Source organism: Toxotes jaculatrix, chromosome 2, assembly GCF_017976425.1.
Source record: "Toxotes jaculatrix isolate fToxJac2 chromosome 2, fToxJac2.pri, whole genome shotgun sequence".
Lineage (NCBI taxonomy): Eukaryota > Metazoa > Chordata > Actinopteri > Toxotidae > Toxotes > Toxotes jaculatrix.
The window spans coordinates 15837302-15858946 of NC_054395.1; the positions used below are offsets into that span (position 1 = coordinate 15837302).

The 21645-nt window shown below is 40.5% G+C and overlaps 4 protein-coding genes across 6 annotated transcripts; 1 reads left to right on the forward strand and 3 right to left on the reverse strand.

Annotated features, from left to right (window-relative positions):
• Positions 1–1322: 1322 nt before the first annotated feature.
• On the reverse strand, positions 1323–4664 carry si:dkey-183p4.10 (cilia- and flagella-associated protein 251). Of its 3 annotated transcripts, XM_041065894.1 has the most exons (7): positions 4612–4664; positions 4251–4426; positions 2350–4149; positions 2179–2245; positions 1997–2066; positions 1772–1900; positions 1327–1670 (listed from the first exon to the last, which is right to left on the reverse strand). In XM_041065894.1, exons 2-7 carry the CDS (start codon positions 4291–4293, stop codon positions 1548–1550), a joined length of 2232 nt encoding a protein of 743 aa, XP_040921828.1. In that variant the 5' UTR covers positions 4294–4426; positions 4612–4664; the 3' UTR covers positions 1327–1547. The 3 variants fall into 3 exon arrangements, with proteins under 3 accessions (XP_040921837.1, XP_040921828.1, XP_040921818.1); XM_041065903.1 differs by lacking the exon at positions 4612–4664 and having other exon boundaries at positions 1323–1670; positions 1997–2063; positions 4251–4553; XM_041065884.1 differs by lacking the exon at positions 4612–4664 and having other exon boundaries at positions 4251–4548.
• A 247-nt stretch (positions 4665–4911) lies between these two features.
• On the reverse strand, positions 4912–6675 carry dnase1l1l (deoxyribonuclease I-like 1-like). Its single transcript, XM_041059877.1, has 8 exons — positions 6535–6675; positions 6365–6453; positions 6175–6261; positions 5958–6076; positions 5636–5748; positions 5310–5467; positions 5118–5214; positions 4912–4992 (listed from the first exon to the last, which is right to left on the reverse strand). Exons 1-8 carry the CDS (start codon positions 6673–6675, stop codon positions 4912–4914), a joined length of 885 nt encoding a protein of 294 aa, XP_040915811.1.
• Positions 6676–8196: 1521 nt separating this feature from the next.
• Positions 8197–14641, reverse strand: LOC121196661 (TRAF3-interacting JNK-activating modulator). The gene is made up of 14 exons (XM_041059876.1): positions 14487–14641; positions 13367–13791; positions 13114–13246; positions 12897–13014; positions 12778–12805; positions 12629–12658; positions 12000–12095; positions 11184–11255; positions 10873–11013; positions 10543–10680; positions 10299–10434; positions 9973–10118; positions 9260–9376; positions 8197–9018 (listed from the first exon to the last, which is right to left on the reverse strand). Exons 2-14 carry the CDS (start codon positions 13763–13765, stop codon positions 8818–8820), a joined length of 1755 nt encoding a protein of 584 aa, XP_040915810.1. The 5' UTR covers positions 13766–13791; positions 14487–14641; the 3' UTR covers positions 8197–8817.
• A 942-nt stretch (positions 14642–15583) lies between these two features.
• atp5pb (ATP synthase peripheral stalk-membrane subunit b) lies at positions 15584–20574 on the forward strand. The gene is made up of 7 exons (XM_041066035.1): positions 15584–15721; positions 16517–16553; positions 16681–16826; positions 18198–18361; positions 18542–18667; positions 19358–19537; positions 20313–20574. The coding sequence occupies exons 1-7, from the start codon at positions 15694–15696 to the stop codon at positions 20388–20390; spliced, it is 759 nt and encodes a 252-aa protein (XP_040921969.1). The 5' UTR covers positions 15584–15693; the 3' UTR covers positions 20391–20574.
• Positions 20575–21645: the final 1071 nt, after the last annotated feature.

Consider the following 21645-nt stretch of genomic DNA (forward strand, 5'->3'; position numbering starts at 1 on the left):
GAAGACAAACTGCATATCTATGTCCTAAAAAGAGTTCAACTTTTTTAGTGTAAAAAAAAAAAAAGGGACAGTTACCTTCTTCTCTGTAGTAGGTCTTGTCAGGTGATGGTTTATAGTTTGCTCTTTTCCCTTTGGCCATGGCCTCTCTCAGCTTCTTCTCATACAGGCTTCTGGTGGAGTCTGAGTCCAAAAGGTCACACACAAAGTACATTTGAGAAATAATGAACAAATGGACACTGAAAATAAAAGAATACGACCCAGACTGCAGGAGGGAGGTCACACAGGCACGAAGAGGCCTGTAAAACTGAATTGCCATAATCGTTGATTCAAAAACGGGCGCAAACCACAAAGTAAACAATCTGAGTCTCTCACCGACCACAGGTCCGTGTTTTATCCCGTATTCATCCAGCAGTTCGCTAATTTCCTGCGCAGATTTACTACTTAGCGAAGACATTGTTTTAACTCGCTTTTATCCGTTTACAGTTCTGTGCTGTCTTATTTTTGTGCCGTTTCGGTTGAGCTGTACTTTCAGTTACCAAAACGAGCCAACAGCCATGATTCCGCCCACCGAGAGTGGCAGGGACCTCGTTTTGTCGCGCGGGCAGTAGGGACAGCTCTTCCGGTGGCTTGGGAACATGAAGAGTCTGAGACCCGCCCTCATTTGTTGAGCGAGGTGTTAAAAACATTCGCACCTTCAGTGGCACGCCATTTCCGTTTGGCAAATTCTTCTTCTTCATTTTCTTTCCTTACTTCCAGTTTCTTTTCAGAAAAGAAGTAGCGCCACCAGCAGGCTGGTAATATATACTGATACTAATATTACAGCCCATAACAAAGCTCCTGTTCTGTCCCTGTCCTCCATCCATTTTCTATGCCGCTTAATCCGTCAGGGTCGCGGGCAGCTGGAGCCAGCGGAGTGCGGGCGAGAAGCGGGGTACACCCTGAACTGTCGCCAGGCACGCGGGCACGGGGAGAGCACAGACCAACCAGGCTATGAGGCGACAACGCTAACCACTGCACCACCGTGCCGCCCTCCTCCTGTTCCTGAATACCAGAGTGTAACCATCGTTCATCACAACAAAAGTGCACTCAAGTAAGAGTACAACAATACTGCCAACAAAATATACTTTGAGTACATACTGTATTATGCACAAAGGCCCCTTCTAGATTGTTATATCGTTGTCTTATCATTGGCTGTTATTGAGCTTAATTAAATCATTTAGCTAATTACAACTATTTAACAATTAAAACCATTATTTTATCAACAGTTCACCAAAAATACATTATGAGTAGAGGCCTTACTTTTAGGTCTGTTTAGCCCTGATTTAATGAGGACATGACTCATCTGCAGTTCATGCAAATACATCAGCATCATTTTAAACAAAGATCAATCTTTAATAAGCACAATATTGCATATTACAGAAAATTGTCAAGTTTTCAGCATCTTGCACTTTACACTGCATTTTTACAAATCAGTATTGTCATTTTTGATTTTTGTTTTCATGAAGTGTGAGCATACAAATACTTTATGATGGCCATAAAAAAGAGCTTTATCCCTGGAAGAATGAGGCTTGGCTGAACCAGTCTGGTTGGTCTGTGGCCAACCAGAAAGTTAGCAGTCCCACCCCTATCACCAGACCCATCTTCAGCATCAGCTTCAGCATGCCGAGACACTACAGGAAAAAAGAAAACAAATAACAGGGCAGAGATGTTCAAATCACCAAACAATTAATGAACAAATGAACAAAGTGTATGTCCAGTGCAGAGTACACACCTTGTGTTTTCTGGTACAGATTTGTGTGTTGCTGACATCGTTCTCTGGAACACTCTCTGGCAGCTGAGTGTTTGGGGGATCACAAGCAGGTATCATTTGCAGGGTGTTGTCGTCGGGCTCCCTGAGTTCCTGTGGGCACAGACAAAGCAGTTAAACAATGTGTTCACGTGTACGTGTTTCCGTGTGTTCTCGTTTGTGACCACATGCAAATGATCATATTCTCACTTCAGATGTTTCTGTAGAGCTCAGGTCCTCATCTCTGTCTGTGGAGCTGCTGAGTGAATCTCTGTCGCTGCTGGGAAAAGAGGAAGAAAACAGAGTTTTTGGTTTGGGCCGTCACAGCTCAGATTGTGGTTACTGTTCAAGAAAAAAATGTTTAATCCAGACAAAAAAAAAAATCTGCTTACCTGTCAGTTTCATAGTGAATCACTTGAGACAACGGATCTGTACAAAACTGAACTTTTATCTGCCTCTCTAAAAAAATGCACAAATGGCAACTGATGAATTGTGGAATACATGCAACACTTGTTAATATTATTGTTTACGAAAGACTGTGTACCCATCTCATCTACACTCACCTTCTCTTTCATTTTCCCCTTCGCTGTCGTAAAACTCGTAGAAAGCCTTGATTCTCTCCTGCTCTTGTTCCCAGTTCCTCTCATCCTCATACTCGTCATCTCCCAACTGTCCCAGCTCAGTGATCCCTGAGGCCTCTAGTTCAGTGTTGAAGAAGAAGCTATCATCCAGGGACCCCTGGTAGGAGGGGCTTGTTGTTTTGTGATCATCTCTCTGTACCACTGAGTAGCTATTGTTGCTTTCTGCAGGACGCTGACTCACACTTGACAGAGGTGTTTCCGTTTGTATGTCCTCTGTGGTTGACAGGTCTCCACACAGAGCGAAAGCAGTTTTCGACACTTCAAAATCCCAGTTTGTGCTGAGATCTGGTGGATTCTCTCTGTTGTTTGTGATGGGTTGGTCATCAGAGATGCTCCACATGGAAAACGCAGAACTGCTCGTGCTGTAAAGCCAAGTGTCCTCCAGTTTCTTGTCGTTTTCAGGGTCTTGTAGACACATGCTATCTACGAGTTCCTCATCTCTCTTCCTCACTTGGGCCTCATCGTCACTGGAGCTGTAGGAGTCGCTCTCAACATCAACACACCCCGTCACAGCTGCGTTGCCCAACACATTCTCAACAGCCTCTGTTTTTCCTCTGTATTTTTCTCCAGCTGCCAGATCGAAACTCCTGAACTTTTCGGCCTCCATTTCCAAATCTCTGCTGTACAGATACTCGTCTCCCTCCTCCTCAGTGCCCTCCTCGCTTCTCATCCACGTTATATCGGTCACAGCTCCTTCCAGGCAGATGTTCTGCTGTGCATCTGAACCGCTGTCGGACGTATGGGGCAAGGCGTTCGACTGGAAATTACACTCTGGATGTTTGACTCTATCTTCTACATATTCACATGAAGAAAAGTCTGAGGGATAATCTGCAAAACTCTCACCTGCTTCTTGATGCTCCTCCCCTGAGAAGTCCTTCACTTCCTCTGCATCCTCCTCACTATCAGCTTCAACAATGAGATCCTGCAGATTTTGCACTGATCTTTCCTGAAACTCCAAAGTGTCTGCGGCAGGAGCACATCTGTAAGGATTTTCAACGTCCTGCTCAAAGCGCTGGGCAACATTTTCTTCTTGTTCGACTTTCATGCCCTCGCACTCAGAATCAGACGAGTCCTCTCTCTTTTCTTCATCCCCTTCTTGCTCGTCCTCTTCGGTCACATCACCTTTTATCATCATCTCATTGCCACATTCAGGGACTCGCCCAAAATAGGACACCTCCTCATTGCTCTCACCCTCACCTTGTTCCTCGTTTCTAACTTGAGGGTTTTCATCACCCTCAGGGGCCGGAGGTTGTCCCTCAGCAAAGATCCTGTCCTCTTTATTATCACAGCAGAACTCATAGCTGCTGCAAGCTGACATCAACAAATCCCCTGGTTTCACTCCTGTGTCCGTATCCTCTTCCTCATCCTCTTCGTCTTCTCCAGAGACAGAATCTTCCTGCTCAGAATCTCCGTCCGAGCTTGTGTAATCCTCCTCTGGTGTTCTGTCCATGCTCGCGAGACCGACGTCGACACCTTGAAAATCCTCCTCATCGTTTTCTTCGTCATACTGCTCAGGATCAGTGTTTTCAACCTTGTGCATATCTTTAGTTTCCATTCTAGATAAAACTGCAGTTTCACCCATTGCTTCCTGGTGCAGAGACTTGTCTTCCTCTGTTGGTATGTTTTCATGAGAGATGTCTGTCTTGTCTTCCTCAAACATTTCATCAAAGTCTAATTTATCAAAGTCCAAATCTTCATCCGGGAATGATGGAACACACGTCTCTGTAACAACATATGAAAATTAGCCTTAAGTAAATTATCTAAAAAAACAAAACAAACAAACAAAAAAACAGCAGCAACACAGTAGTAATCTTGTTTCTTACCTGAAAATGCATCACTGAGAAGATCAGAAAGACTTTGTTCCATCTTGGCAAACAGACAAATCAGTAGGTTCTACTTAGAGTTACATAAAGACAAAAACTAATGCATTGCCACAGATGTTCTCTCAGAAAGGAAGAGAGCGCGAAGTAACTCATTTGTTGTCGCTGCAAGTGGCTTCCTGTCAAACAGACGGCACATAAATTACACATTAAAACTAAAACATCTGGTTGAGGATACGACAGTAAATCCCAACATTGTGTAAACCTGCCATAAAACATGAAGACGTAAAAATCGTGTTTAAAAAGTTTCTCTCTAAAAAGCGAAATCACAAAAGTAATGTTTTGTTTTGCTGCAGGAACGTACCTTCATGAGCTCATGAAATGATGTCAGCTTTGATGTGGTTTTGGTTTCAGATGCACAATATAAACTCCGGCAGTCAAACACGCAGTTCCTTCATGTTGAAACAGCTCATGTTTATTGGTGCCTTATGTAACTGAAATGAGTGCAGTGCCACTTTGCAGATGTATTACACTCATTACACAAGAACAGTATTTGTCAACGGATATTCTGTTGGGCAGTTTGATTTATTTTAACAGCTAATATCAAGTAAAACTACAGTTAAAATCAATAAGTCCTGGTTTGTTGATGGTTGTCCTAAGTGGTTTACAGCTCATGGCGGAGCAGGTAGCGGTGGTTGGGCTTCAGGTCAACTTCTACTGGAAAATGATCACTCACCTCAAGAGCCTAAAGAGCCACCAAGAGAACAAGGTTAATGTTCATGTTAATTAAATAAACTTACATAAATAAATAAATAAGGTAATTAATTACTTAATTTAAAAAAAGGCAAGTTTACATGGCAACAAGTTTACCTCTTCCTCAGAGAGATGGAAATTCTCTTTAAAGTTGAACGGCTGCGCTGAACCTGGCACTATACTAGAGATCATTTCACGGCCATGGACAATGATCCTGTTTGAAAATAGGGGGAAAAAAATTGTGATAAAATAACTTTATACAATTGGTGTCTACACTTGTGTAATTCAGTTTTCAGTCCAGTCACTGACCTGTCATAGGCACAGTGTGTCTTCTTCCGGACTGTGGTGTCTTGTTCATCTCCAATTAGCCACCAAAATTTGGGGTCACTCCTCAAGCGCACAGCTCTCCAGCCCTTAATGGTGACGTAACTGCAGCCGGCGTTGAGGTCGCCCAGGATCATCACATTCTGGTGTGAAAGGAAGCATAAAGGGAAGTTCAACAGATCAAAATTACTCATAAATGTTGTACTGTGTAGAAGAGAGACACCAACGTGAGGTTAAGTTGAGAAACGCTAACCAAGATAAAAAACAAACAAACAAATATTATCAAAGGATAATGATGTGGTTTGACCTACATCAGTCTTCCACTTCTTGTAAATTCCTTTGAAGACAGTATACAGTTCATCAATCTCCTTCATGGCAGTTTTTGGACAGGTGTGCTGGCCGATCAAGACAAAATCCTTCACCACTGGAAAAAACACATTTACAACACATCTTAATGAATAATTTAAACATGCACAGGGATATCCTGGTTTGTTATCGTGAGAAGAGCTTACCCAGGTTTCAGATACCAGTTTATATGATGTTTACATGTGCCAAACGTCACAGATATTCCAGACAGACTGTGTTAATACAGCAGAATAAGGTGCAGTTTCTTTGTCTGTTATTTGATCTTACGCGTTGTGGGGGAATGAAAGCGGACGATGAAAGGCTCTCTGGAGAAAACATCGGTGTCATTGGCCCCTTCTTCTAGTTTAGGATACTGATAATGCTCTTTGACCTTCAACATATTGTTCCTGGAGATGAAAGGAGAGGAAAAAGGGGACTGTGAGGATGTCATGTCAAATTGACCTTTAACACTAACAGCTTATGTTTGATAAGCAGCATGAGTTACCTGTAAATGTAGACATACTGTTCCTTGTAGCTTTTCCTCCCCAGCCTTTCACTTTCCACATAGGAGTATGAGTTGGATTTGTCAAATCTGAATGTAACAACATGAATGAAACACCTTTAAAGCTGATGTTGTTGAGTGAAGGATGTTTTAAATTTAACGGCTTTTTAACTGAACCCACAAATTTTTGTACCTGTTAAGATCCTTCACCAAAGCTTGTATTGCTTCTCCTTTAGAGTCTCGGACCTCCTGAATAAGACACACGTCACACCGAGAAAGGATCTTGGAAGCAAAAAAAAAAAAGTTAGTTGTATAGTTTTCTTTGGATGCAGCTCTAGTCCTTGTACACATACACTCGAGTACCTTCAGTAGAATCCCCATAACCTTCCTGTTGTTTGCCTTTGCTTCACCAAAGCTCTGAATGTTGAAAGCGCAGATTTTCAGTGAAAATGTGACGTTCAACACACACAACCCCGCAACAAACAGCAGAACTGCAGTCCTCATCTTGCGGAGGATTATCACTCTGTAAGTTTAAAAAAAAAAAAAAAGAGTTTGGCAAGATCCCCTCTTGCATATTGTGAAATATATTACATAAACATGCAGCCACAGTACCTACACCTCAGCCTCTAACCTCTAGTGTCAGTTTCACCAGGAGACTGACCTCAGTCCAGCAAAGATCCATCTCTTCAATGGCCAGTGGTGTATTTGGGGAACATACAGGTAAACGTGTGTGAAAAGACAGGAGCTGCGGATCTGTGTGCTGGATGTGCTGTGTCAGTGCCTGCTGAGAATGGCACTTTATCTGGAACAGTTAAAACTGCTGAATACAATGAACAATAGCTCCATCCCAGTCAGCTTAGAGTGTGTTTTGTCTCCAAGTTTTGAGTGTAATCAGACAATAGATGGTGCCATGTGTCATGCCTGTAGGTTTCATGAACAGTTGTGTAGAATTTGCCACTTATCATTCAGTCGGTTTGGCACAGACGTGAGTGGCTGGTAATTACCACGCCGTGCCATCACTTCACTGAGACAGCATAGGTGCAGTCTTAACTGTGATAGGATGGCTCTCCCCTGAAATCAAATGCATCTGACATTTGCAGTGAAAATCTTATTTATTTATACCTTCATTTATGTTTTTATTTATAGACAGGCTATTTTTTTTTGGTTTTTTTTTGTTTTGTTTTGTTTTGATCTGTGTTATTTTTGCTATAAAAAATGCATTCTTCCTGTAATTAACTTCATGATCCAGTATGGGATTAGTGGAAGAGAAATATATACCGATAACAAAATAGGCCACCTAAATAAAAGGTACATTACAAATATACATCTAAAACCACACAATTATCCTTGTATAGTAACTCTGCTCATAAAATAAGTATGTCATAAAAATATTGACACACTTCACAAAAGCTTGTTGTGTTAAAGTGCAAAACACATTTTGTGCATTTGTGCATCTGTGTGGTGAAATGCAGAGTGCATTTACTCTTAATACAGTTTTGATGTACTTGCACTTTACTTGAGTATTTACATTTTCTGCTACTTTCTGCTTCAACTCCAACACATTTAAAAAGCCAATATTGTACTTTTTATTTATTTATCTGACAGCTACAGCTACTTTGCAAATTCTGATTTTAAATAGTTTTTTAAAAGTGAGTGAGTTGTTATGGTGCACAGTTATAGATTAAAACTACACAACAGTATATAAAGTTGTTAAAAATTGTTCTGGCTCCACCTTAAATATGAATCCATGATTCTATATAATGTGTAATCATACAACTCCAACAGGCTTCCTCACTGATCAGTGATCTCTCTGTGATCTCACACAGCAACATGTGTTTTTAAGTGCAACAAGTTACATCTCAGAGACTGTCCACCAGCTTATGTGTGGTCCTTCTAACATTGTCCTCACTACTGACACCTCAGGTGTCTTACACAACCTGGCGTAAACGCTGTATATTTTTAATGTTGTTTTGAACCTGTAGTCTCACTAAGTTTGCAATTAGTTCCAGAAAACGTGACAAACAGTAACATTTTTCAGAGAATATCTTTATTTCTTATAAAACACTAAACAGCTCTTTCATTGTGCGCTTACTCTCTCTTTTTAAAGCCAATTTGAGCAACAGTGAATGTAAAACAACTCCCCAATACTCCATAGCACTGGTGTAATTCCTTCCCACATGAGTTGAGAGGATTACTTGGATGTTTTGTCTTTCTTTTTTTTTTTTTTTTTGTTTGTGTAGCTTCTTAATGTTTAAAGGTGGTGATGTTGACTAAATGTGCTGTTACAGTACAGAGGATACCTGCTATTCTACTACTCAGTTTCTTGAAATGTCATTAACATCAGCCGACTTGTGAGCTGATCGTGCTTTTAGCTTGTTTTCATAGTTACACACATTACAAACACTGTTGCATTTTTCACACTTTTTTCACTGTGTATTTGCATTTTCTGCACACATGTACAGTACACCCTCTACATCTCAACACATCATCTTACATCACACACACTTTAAGTTCCAAGTCTAAGATCATGTGAAATACAAACATATAAGCAAACTACATTCAATAAAAATCTATCTAAACCTTTTTTAAACAATAGCAACACCAACAAAATAATAATTATAATAATATTCTTGAGAAATGACATTATCAAATTGGTCTAAAACAGCCTGAATGTTGAGGAGAGGCCATTTCCAAGAGATAGTCTTCGATACGTGTTTCTATGTCTGAATACAGGTCTTCGACTTGGTCTCTGAAAGGAGGATGCCACAGCCACAACATGACAACCCCCGCCATGGCGAGGAGGAAAAGGAAGAACACACACACCTTCCACCAGGAGCCACACAGCGTCTAAACAGAGAGGGAAGAAAATGTCTGAGTTGTTTTTTGTTGTGGTTGCTCTGGTGGTCACTGCAGCTGAGATGAAGCAAAATGTAAAACAATTCATATTTGCTGGCTGACAATGCAAGGGCAAATGAGGGCATGAGGATATTGTCTCAAATTCCCCTAAATGGACACACACACACACACACACTCACACACACACTCACATACACGCACACATACATACACACACAAAAACACTCCTCACCGGCCTCCTGCTGCGGTGGCTGAGTTGCCGGAGTTCGTCCCTGCACTGCGACAGCCGGGCCTGGCTGGACTGACACTCCTGCTCCATGGCATGTAGCTCCATCTGCAGCTCCTCACACTGTGCACACAAACACACACTCATACACAGACACACCATATGGATGGGAAACATATGTAGCTCATATTTGGCCACAGTCCATTCAAAATAAATTTGCAATGCAGTTTATCTTTAGAAATACACTTTTTAAAATGTATTTAAAGCTGGACGTGACAGAATTCACTTGCATCTCTGAAATGCTTTCCAGAAATGAGATGTCAGATGAGAAATATCTTTAAAGCTGGTTTGATGGTCATTTGAAAAACAGTAGTTGGAAAGCCCTTTGAAAAAGTTGGTAAATGGAATTTGAGTTAAATATTATTATTATCGTTTGTCAAAAATTTAACAATTAGATTTTCTATAGTATGCCTGAATGGTATTTACGAAACTATATTATGACCTTTCAAAGACAATGTTAAAAGCAACTTTTTTTCCTTAAGAGACATTATGCATGTCTCTGCACAATAAATTGTAATAAGGGTTGTATTTGTTTTGACTCATGTATCGTGGATTCATGAATATCTTATATCGAGAAACACTTAACTGTAATTATTACCTGCAATGCAGCTCTGAATAATTAAAAAAAACTGCAATATACTGTAATATCCCAGATTTACCTCTCTCTCCTTGAGCTGGAGTTTCTCCTGAGTGTGACGGAGCTGCTCCTCCACCTGAAAGTCTCTCTTCAGCATCAGCTGTGGCCCTGATTCCCCTGACATCAGGCAGTCCTCCATTATGAAGTCCTGACTCTCATTGTTGTTATCTAGGAAATAAAAAGCAGTTTAAATAAAAAACAAAAAGCAAACCCATGGTGTCTTTGCAGTTTTATAAGTGCTACAAAGAGAACTCAGTATTTGGTCCAAGAATTACTCCCAGATAAAGGCCACGAATGGCTTTGCAGATTCAGGAAATCAAACATAGCTTTGAGGTCTATGTGTCTTGCCTCTAAGGTGCTGTATTTCCTCTCTTAAAATCTGGTTGTCCTCTTCCAGCAGGCTAATGTTGTACTGCAGCTCCTTCTTCTCTTGTCTTAATGACACCACTTCCGCCATCAGCTCGGCCTCTCTGGCCCTGGACAGCTGCACAGTACACACACACACACACACACACACACACACACACAGATTTTTTTCACTGCCACTGACATTCAAACTTCTGACCACGCACATTGCCACACTATACCGTACCTCCACTTGGCTGTGTAGCTGCTGCAGCTGTTCATTACTGAGGTTCTGGTTCTCCCTGAGTTGTCCAGAGCTCAGCTTCAGTTCCTCATGCAGGCTCTGCCACTTCAGTGCCTCTGCCTTTGCTGTAATTAGTGACTCCTGGTGCCAAAAATACAAAGTATCTTCAAGATTCAGCTGCAATATTGACACTGCATTAAACTTTTGACATGTGAACAGAAAAACGTCTATCAGCGGAAAACCCAAATAAGTCAGTGACACTGATGTTATGTCTTTCTCCTCAGTCAAACTGAAAGAATGTGGTTGGTTTTTTGTTTGAGCTACGTGTCTGACCTGCAGTGTCTCTGCCTTGCTCAGTGCCTCAGTTTTCTCCTGTGTGGCCTTCTGCAGGGCAACCAGGGCTTTCTCTTCGTATATCAGTTTCTGCTTCTCCATCTGCACCCTCAGTTTCTTCACTCCATCTTTTGGAAACTTCTACAAGGACACAACAACACTGAGTTAGACCAGTGCAAAGCCAGACTGGCTGTTTTACGAAGGACTAAATACTTGGGTAGTTGCAAAGAAATAATATAAAGTAATACCCGCTATGTATGATTGAAAAAACACTCAGTGGTTGCTTTTTTACCACCAGCTGCTGTTCTTACCTGCAGGCAGACTTGCAGCTGCGCCTCCAGAGCCTTGATCTTGTTTCTCAGCAGGTCTTCACTGCAGCGAGCCTGTGTGGGTTAGAAAGGAAATGAGTGACTGTCACACTCTAACCTGCAGATGGAAAATTAATGGTTCATGTACCAAAATCTGTGAGAGCATGTTCTGTCACAGTCTGTGCTCACTGGTGCACAAAAAGGCAACTTGCAGCATCAGTGAGCGTCAGGGCAGATCACAGTGTCTGAATGTGCTGCAGCACTACACTGTTACAAAAGTGGAAGAAATATAATAAGTTGCCTAATAACAACATACCTGAGTGAGAAACAATTTTACAGATGACAAACATAAGGATTTTAAACTAAATAAGTGTCTAAATACTCAACAAAAAACAAAACAAAAATGGAAACACTGATATTTCCCTTTCATTCATTTACAGCCAGTGTAGCCAAAAGAGAGCTGATGAGGATGGATAGCACCTATAGTAGCTACTGACTGTCACGCCCTTCCTGCTTAAGAATGACAGCTTGCACTCCTCCTATGCAGTATAGAGCAGAGCGGAAGCAGGAAGCTCCAAACCACAGGCTGCAAAGGCCTTCCTGAGGCAAATGCAGCCGTACACAGACCGTGTACACAGCTGTGACAGAGAAATGTTCAATGTAATTTCAATCACAGAAAAAAAGAACAATGAGCAGCAACACTGTGACCCTGTAAAATACGAAATGTGTGTTTGGTATTTGGAAACTGTAGCTGTGAAACACATTGGGGGTGTGTTTGACTTAAACAAGTGGTCTGTTATTGCAGACAGAGACTCTTACTGTCCATATTTTGTTTGAGGAGTTGATGAGGTTTGACGTGCTCTCCTGGAGGGTTGCCATCTTCTTCTTCACAGCCTCCTCTCTCCACAGGGCCTCCTGACAGAAAACACACAGACAGATACATACATACAAAGACTGAATGTAGCCAAAGACAAGCAGAATCTTCTGCTACGGTTTTAGCCTGATATTCAAAATCAGTGATGGTACGAATTAAGGTATATTCTTACGCGTTGGGTGAAAATAAAAAACAAAAATTAAAAGTCAGGCAGTTGACTACACATGGAGCTTTCAGTATCTTCAGAACATATAAACAAAAAACTATCTGAGTTTTGCTGAATAACAGCCACTGTAGCAAAAAGTGACAATTATGGGATAAATGGTGAAATGTAGTTTAACACTGGCACAAGTTTAAAAAAAAAAGAGCCTAACAATCACAAACACCCTTCAGTAATGTCAGTTACACAGGAAAATTAGCTAAAGTTTGCTAAAATATCAGTCGCCAGTAGCCACCATAAACTACTGGTCATAGCAGTGTGTTTAACTGAGAAAGGATATATTTACTTTAGTTATATTTAGGACATGACTGACACAGCTCAGGATGGACTATGGAAAAGATTTGGTTGGTTTACCTGTAAGCAGTCAGCTAACCGCTGAACATCCTATTATTTGAGAGATTAGAGACAAGAATAACATTCATTAATGAAATTTGTTGTTCTTCCGATCTGCAATTTACACCCCCAACAACCCCAATGAGTAAAGCAAGAGTTTTGAAACTCACTGATTCCTTGACAGTGACAAGGCCAGACCTGTGTGGAAATAAATATAGAGCACTGATCACAGCTGTGTTTTTGACATCAAGTTCTGTTTCAAGGAAATTACATAGTAAGGGACACTCACTCTGTCTGCACACCGGCCTCTCGAAATGTCTTTTTTGGGAGAATATTTTCGGTTTGGTGGGAGAATCTTTGGTGAATATTTTCTGTTCGGATTAAGGTTTTGATGCTTGTCTTTTGAGCTTTGAGAGAGAAAAAAGAAAAACAGCTGTATTAGCATATGCTCAAAGATAATGGGACAGTCACAGGTCAAAATGTTGTGTAATGGGCAAGGCTTTTACCATTAACACTATTCTCTCTATTTGTCCTGTGCTGGTTGGAGTCCTTTATCCCTGGTGTGGAGGTAGATGCATGCTTCCTTGAATGGCCTGTCTCTTGCCTCATGGGTGTTACCTGCTCTGACCATACTGATGCCTGAGGAAATGAGAGGAGCAGAAAGAACATGCAAGTGATATATTCCCTGTGGAGTGGGACAGATGAAGCATGGATCTGGTCATATAAACTCAGAATTATGTAAAATGATCTTTTATTTACCCATGTGCTGGTGACTGGACCATCAGTTATGCTGCGGTTCGGTGTTAAAATTATCTTTGTATGTCCATTAGAGGTGGGGCTAGTTTGGATATTTGTAGGCAGTGTCTTTAACTTGCTGCTTGAACTGTGATATTTCAGTGAGAACGTCTTTGGTGAAGGCTTCGTCCTTGTAGACTTTAAACCACAGAGCTCAGGGCTCACTGATCTCCTCCTCAGAAATTCCAGATGCCTCTTTTCTTTCAGTTCATTTTTTATGTGTTTTGTGTCAAACTCTCTCGTAGGGCTGCGACATGAAGTCACGTTGTTTCGTCCTCGCAGGTGTTCACGTTTTTCTGCTCTGACCTCCACTATTTGGTCAAAGTCTTTCAGTGGGGAGTAGGGACCAGGCAGGACGTCCATGGCAGCTCCTCTGGCTGGTACGATGCCTTCAATGGCAAATAATATAATACATAAATATAAATATAAATATAAATATGAATATATAATAGTAAATGGCATTTACTATTGCAGGTGCAGCACGATGACTGAGATGTTACAGCTGAAAAAAGTATTTAAAAGTTGTAAACTTTAAGTTTCTCATACTTTTAAATTGACTTATTCAAGTTCATAGAAAACACTGAAAGAGTCTGAAATATGTCCTCATACGTGGGTGGTATAAATCTGTATTTCTCAAACAGTCCTGACATTTTATTCTTCAAGAGCCTTTTACGTGCTTCAGCAAAGAAAAAGAAAATGAATGATCTGCAGCACCGGGTTGTTCTCCATATTTATATGAGATGTGTGCAAAAATAAAGTATAAAATAAAGGATAATTTGTGTAGCTCAGTAATCCTGTGTGACCCATGCGGATCCGTTGTAGTAGAAGCAGCTGCCGTAGTAGCTTTAGAGGTACTAGTATAGTAGTACTAGTAGCTGTAGTAATAGTATAGGTTATCGTAGATGTTGCAATAGTTGCATTGCTGATGTGTTTTTTTTTAGAAAGTTCCTTTGAGGATCAGAGTACCCTATCAAAGACAGACTAGGAACTGGCAATTGTTGATTGGGACTATGGAGGGAAAATGTACAAGATAATACAAAGACAAAATACTGCTTAATAAGCAGAATAGCTTCATGAAGCTTACCTACTACGCCATCTCATTCAGAGGGGAAACTCTTCATGTGGTGGATGAGAAGTCATCCATTTTCTCACTCTTCTGAAATAATGTCCGGGTGCTTTGTCTGTGTTTTACATGTAGCTGTTTCTGTTGAGCATAATTTTACAGGAAGTGAAGAGAACCACAGCGTCATATGTTCCTCTATCTCACCCGCCACTCGCTCCAAACTGATGCCACACACGGGTGGGCCCCAAGATTACAGACAGACCCAGCCAATTCCCCCTGTATGCAGTCTGGGATGAAACACACCACTTGGGAGATGGAGCTGTGCTGTGTGTGTGGTTGCCTCTTGGATATCTTAGTTTTTTTTTCTTACAGCAGTCTCATTTCTCATTGAACTGGGTTAATGGCTTAGATCTAATGAGGGTGTAAATGACTCTACTGTGTTAGAAAGGCAGACTGTTACTCTTACATGAGAAATGCTGAATTTATGGAAAAAAGGGTCTGAAGTTTGAAGGCTCTTAGTGAAACTGTACATTAGATATATAAGCAGTAAAACTTTAATTTTTTGTCTGTTACACAGATTATTAATAGCTCATAGACCTTACATAAAATCTAAAAAAACATTCTGATAAACTGCAGTCTATAGTTAGACCATGTAAAGGAAAGGGGAAAACGCCGTATCCACAAATACAATATACTATTGTTTCTTCTTCAGCTTTTTTTTGCATTGAGGAGCTACTTTAATAGACGTATTATGAATTAAATATGTTAAAATATATGATTTATATTCTTTATCACTCTTCTTTTTTGTGATTTAGCAAGATTTAGCTACTAGTTATTTAAGTGGTATGAAACTCAGATTTGCTTCAGATGAACTTAATTTTTTTAGTTCAGTATACATCTGTGAGTGCATGTGATATTTGCACTCATATACACACACACAGTTTTGATAAAAGTGGTGCAGTTTAAAGATGAATTAATTCAAAACATAGCATCACGTATAAGCTCATAATCCCTTCGTTAAGTACCTCTATCGGTCCCAACTCCCTTCTGTGTATAGCGCCCTCGCCTGATCGTCTCCATTATAACAGGAGGTCTTCTCTACTCTCGCGATGTTTCCGGGGGATTTGTCTTCTGTCCGCCATACTTGCGGCTCTTTGCAGAAGGGCACGGAGAGGCCGAAACAAGGCTGCCCAGTGGAGCAACACCTCGGCACTTTCGTCCTTCAAACATGCTGTCCAGGCTCGTTTTTGTTTCAGGTATGCACTAATCTAGCTTTAGACATGTTAATAAAACTCACTCTGTTGTGACATAACCAAAGAGTCAAAGAAGAGAAGTAGAAGTTTAAAGTGAACGTGAAGGGTAAAGTGAAGGCCGCACATTGAATGAGAAACATGCTAATTCTAGCTGTAGGTAACAAGTAAAGTTACCTGCTTTCTAAGTGTAGCTTCTGCTTTGTGCTTAGAAAAGACTGTGCCTTCTTTCTGCATTTCTAGCAGACATCACGATCAGCTGTTTTAAGATAAATAAGGTGGCGGTAGCTAACATTAGCAAACAGAAGCTACGTTAGCTAACGTTAGCTCTGCACGCCTGCAAAAGTCACCTTATTGACAGCTAGCGTTGCTCGGTTTTGCGGTCTCTACATCTCTAGTGATGAGAAACAACAATGACTAAACAAAGAAAGTTCACCAAGTGTGTTTTTTTTTTTGTATTTTAATTTAATTTTACAAGTAGTTAATGTGAAACCTGGCATTTAGTATGTGTTGTGCTGTCGGTATTGAAATAGCCACATCCTATCAGGGATTTTGTTGAGTATTATCAGCAGTGAAGTCATATACAGCCAGTGTCCATTTTATTTGCTTTAATTTAATTCAGCGTAATACAACAGCTGTGCAGTTAGTCATATCCTCATGAAGATTATAATGTTCAGCTTTGGTTGAAACTGTTTCAGACGTGTTGGTTAGTCAAGAAAATAATAAACAGACCAAACATTATGAAAACTTGCAGAGGTTGCCCCTGTGTACTAATGTAATTGTTTATTCTGTCATTTGCAGCCAGTGCCCTAAAAGGCAGTGGCCCCCTTGGAGCTGGGTATGTGTCTTTAGAAATTGTTTTATTTAATGTGTTTGTTACTGACATGATGATAAATTTGATTGATAATTAATATAAATCCAAGGAGAGTTGTATCTGTGTAAACTAACAGTTTTGTCCACCACAGCCTGGTCCAGGCGTCTCGCTCCCTGCACACATCTTCGCAGAGTTTGGCCCCAGTGCCCCCTCTGCCAGAGAAGGGAGGCAAAGTCCGCCATGGCATCTTTCCAGAGGAGCTCTTCCAGCTTCTGTACCCCAAAACTGGAGTCACAGGTCTGTAGTCTTCAGCTGAGGGCCGCGTGTTGAGATGATCTTGATAATAATCATGAAAACAAATCTCATAATAATGATGATAAACTAATGAGCATCCTGCATTTGGGTCCACCCTCTGTGCAATCATCCTATTAGGCTCCAGCAGTAGGATTAGGTAGCTGACATGTATAGGGCCAAAAAGGAGGGAAAAAATCACACATAGCTGGAAATGTAAAAATGTGTGACCATGAGGAGGCTCAGACATTTGCACAAGATAATGAAACTGGGGAAAACAAGTCACACATCATCAGTGATTTGGAAATGGTTCAGAGGTTATAAGTTGGTTAAAGAGCAGAGCAATATTTGCCCTCAAGATAAGGTAGGTAACCTGTGCTGATGAAAATGGGAAATACAAAATATAAAGCTTTTCCAACATTAAAAAAGGTGCTATCCCATCGAGTGTATGCCAGAGTTAGCATCAGCACCCAAGCTCTCAAGCAAGTATCTTATGGTAATGTTAGATCAAAGCCCAGCAGCAATCAGTCATGACTTTTCAGTCATTGCCGACCAGTAGCTGTTTGTCACTTTTACTAACTTGCTAGTACCAGTGTGCTGTGGCAGTATGTGCAGCCTATTATGTTGGATCTGTGTGATGTTTTTAAAAGCATTGTTGCTGTTGCCTGTCCTGAGTTTAGTAATGCATCATCATGTCTGTAAAAGTATGTAAACTCTGAATTTTCAGTCATTGTTTCATAAGGCAAGTTTATTTGTAAAGCACCTCTTAACATTAATGCAAGTCAAAGTGTGTTATATAAAACTGAAAAGATATTGAGACAAGATTGAGACAGTAAACTAAGATAAAAATAAGCTAAAGCAGAATAAGACCAATCTAACTTGAGACTCCAATTTATAGTGTAGTGACAGTGCAGTGCGTGGCACGAATACATGGTCCCAAATTAAAATCAATGAAAGGCAGTGGGATACAGAAAAGATTTAAGGCTTTATTTAAAAGACCTAAGGGTTGGAGCAGACTGCAGATTTTATGGGAGTGTGCTCCCTATTTATGGTGCATGAACGCAACATGTTTGGTCAAGAGCAGTGCCTCGGACAGTAACACATTGATTGGCGGCCCACTGTGCAGATTCATGCATGTTGTACTATTGTAATTCAATCTTTAATTTAAAAAAACAATTGAATACAACTCTGGTACATCATGATTTGTACTGCACATGGTTGACTCTGTGTCTCTTTTACAAAGATTACCAGTAATTGGTTATTGTTGATGATGCTTTCATGCTTTGTATCTTGAGGTTTTTAAATTGTCATCAAAATTAAGGAACATCATTTCACCGACCATGGAAAAAAATTCTGCATTTTCCCTTTTGTCACCAGGACCTTACATGCTGGGCGCTGGTCTCATCCTCTACATGCTTTCCAAGGAAATCTACGTCATCAACCATGAGACCTTCGCTGCCGCCTCCATAGGCGGTGTCATCATCTACGGTGTCAAGAAATTTGGTCCAAGTGTTGCAGCTTTTGCTGACAAACTGAACGAGGTAGGCTCACAACCATGGGGATTTGTTTTTTTTTTATTTGTTTCTGTCAAATAATTGGATGCTGGAAGAAGATTTCACAGATTAGATTTTTGGGATTTATCCCTGTCGTCTTTAAATAAAGAGATTACTCTTTGTCACACTACACATTATTATAATCAGACATTACTATAATGTTTTCAGGAAAAAGTGGCCAAGGCTCAGGAGGTGAAGGACCTCGCCATGACCAGCCTGGCTCAGGCCATTGAGGATGAGAAGAAGGAGCAGTGGAGGGTAGAGGGAAGATCATCACTCTTTGATGCTAAGAGGGTGAGCAGCAGTGATGGTTGCATTTTTCTTTTCCAGTATCTTCACCCTTCATAATGCATCGCTTTACATTCACACAAGACATATTGACAACAGGTATTTACCCTGCATCTGTCTACTTTGAGCTGTAGCAGTTGAACGGGCATCATTATGTTGTTTTTTTTACATTTATCGACCTCTGCTGGCAACAAGTTGAAATTGCACCACCACCACAGAGTGACCTAAGAAACCTGCCGAGTTTGCTGTCAATGTGAGGAGCTGGAGGGAAATGATGTCCAGGAAAAAATAAGAGGCCATATGTAAATACAGCTTATTCAGGTTTTGACGCCACAATTCAAGTTGTCTAAATGCGGCGATACGTTTATTTCTCTCTTTATCCGTCTGTTGAAAAATATCTGCCTGAATTCTGGCTGTACATCGGCATGTCTCATATTTTGTCATATTTTGATTTAAAATACATTTCTTTTACAAAACCCAGGCAGGCAAAAGACAGTATGAAAGAGTTCTAATATGTCACTTATATTCGATTTAAAACTGTTCTTAATGTCTCTTAAATTGCAGCACAATTTAAGAGAGGACAATTTAGAAAGAAGGAATTTAATCTTCTTAAAATAATTATTGTAACAACCGAAGACTGCAGATATTTCTGTAGTGTGATGACAAAGACCGCATGGACTCCTCTTTCCCTGTCAGAACAATGTGGCCATGCTGCTGGAGATCAACTACAGAGAGAGGCTACACATGGTGACAAATGAGGTGAAGAGGCGCTTGGACTACCAGATTGCCCTGCAGGACCTCCACCGCCGAATGGAGCAGGAGCACATGGTCAACTGGGTGGAGAAGAGCGTCATCGGCAGTCTCACTCCTCAGCAGGTCAGTTTTCTGGTCATGTGTTGCATTAGTGTTTTTGGGAAATTGTTAAATTTGCAGTTATACATTCCCGGTTTAATTTTAATAAACAGCTTAGGTTAGCTAAGGTTTCTGGTCAGATTTGCAGTCTTTTCTAATGACTGTATTGATGATCGTGTAATATTTTTTCTAAGTCCAGTTAGCATTGTTTAGAAGAAGAGGGTTGCTTGTAGACTTCCTCTGGTAAAAGTGAAATGTGAAAAAAAAAATATCTTGTGAGAAATAAATCCCACAGTTGTGTAGCTTTTTTAGTCGCCTGCTCCCACGCTTTCCTGTCAGGCTAGTGGAAGTGGTCAAAATTCTTGTTTCTGGCAGTCAGCATTTTTCCGACTCTTTATCTTTTTGAGGCCCTCATCATCTGTGACTCTTGGCTGCTTGACAGATTATTTAGCCCTCAGTCTGATTACGCAGTAAAGGGAGTCGCCTTATTCTCGTTTTCACTCACGGTCATGAATTTATTTCCTCTGTGGCAACAAAACGCATAAACTTACCAGCCTTATTTATTGCTTCAGTATTTACTGCCAACATAGGAGAGCTAGCTTAAAAAAAAAAACAATGAATTGTTTCTTGCTTTTCTTGCTCAACAGTGAGATTCCTAGTAATAAAAAATGGTCTTTGCTGCGAAAATGTTACCAGGTTTTCTAACTGACCTTTAAACCCTTGTTATTCTTACTATCTTGTACATACATCTCCAGGTGACACTTCAGAGCTTCATATCTGTGTTTTTGTGGTTTTTCAGGAGAAGGAGAGCATCGCCAAGTGCATCTCGGACCTGAAGGCTCTGTCCAAGGCCACTCAGGCCAAGGCTACAGTCTAAACTGTCAAGTCTTCAGAGAAGACTGCTCTAATCCCCCAACTTATTGTCCCAAGACGAGACGTTCACTTTTCTTTACAGAATAAACTATTTCCTCTTTAAAGATTGTCTCTGTCAATATTGTGGGTGTGTACAGTATTTACACGTCAGCTGATGGTAAAATAAATGGTTCTCTTATTCAACTTCAGCTGGCCAGTTTTGTATTTTGTATTTTTATTTTTCCACCTCAATCAATGGGTTTACACTGTATTTGAACACTTTGATTAACCTCGGCTCACATAATTTCTCAGCGACGTTAGGTGTGTGGAATGCACCTAACGTCAACATTTTATAGCTGAGAGTGATTACACTTGAGCGATATTTCTGGAGCACTTAAGACCTTTGATCGCTCTGAAGGAGATGTTGTAAAGCTTTTCTAAACCTTTGGACTCATAATGAGCCACGGATTTGCTGCATCGCACCCACCATACCACAAATACTTACCCCTCAAATGACAAATCGGACCAACCCTCTTGATCCGTCACTCCCGTTATACCGTTGCACTTTGAACCTGATGCCTCCGAGCAGGAAGTCAAGGAAATTTAGTCTGTAGGCTGCGTGAAGAACAAATGCTTTCTGTTGTGTGAGGTGTTGGTGGAGGATCTGTTTGAAAGAAAGGAACAATGACACTGGGGCAGAGCTGACACTGACAGGTAATAACTGAATTAAGGAATTATGGAAAGATTATGTGACGAGAGGTCATAATTAAATAAGGTTCAATTCATCCTGATAGGCAGTGACAATACATCTTGCTTAGAAACAGAAATATGCTCTTGCATAAAGAAGGTTGTCGTTCACATACTCTATTCAATTTGAAAGCAATGAGGTGTTTCTGAAGTTTAACATTGGACTTAAGATCAACAGCGATGTGTTTTCTCTGCCGCATTTTGCTGAACTGGGGGGCAGATTTGTGTCTCAATCTCACGATACATGAAAAAGGATCAGCTAAGTAAGTAAAAATACCATTTGTACTGATCTAAGTCCAGTGATGTGTTAAAGTCATCACTACAGTTTAATAATTATTGAAAGATTAGTTAATTTAAGCTTTCACTTTATAACAGTTATGTAACTGATTAACTGGACTTTTCCCCGTTAGTATTTTATTGTTGCTTATGTTTGCACTTTAATTTAGTTTCAAAGCAGAACCATGTAGCTTTTGCAGTGACAAGTGCAAACAAGTGACGAAGTGACAATCATGAGATAATGACAAATTGTAAAG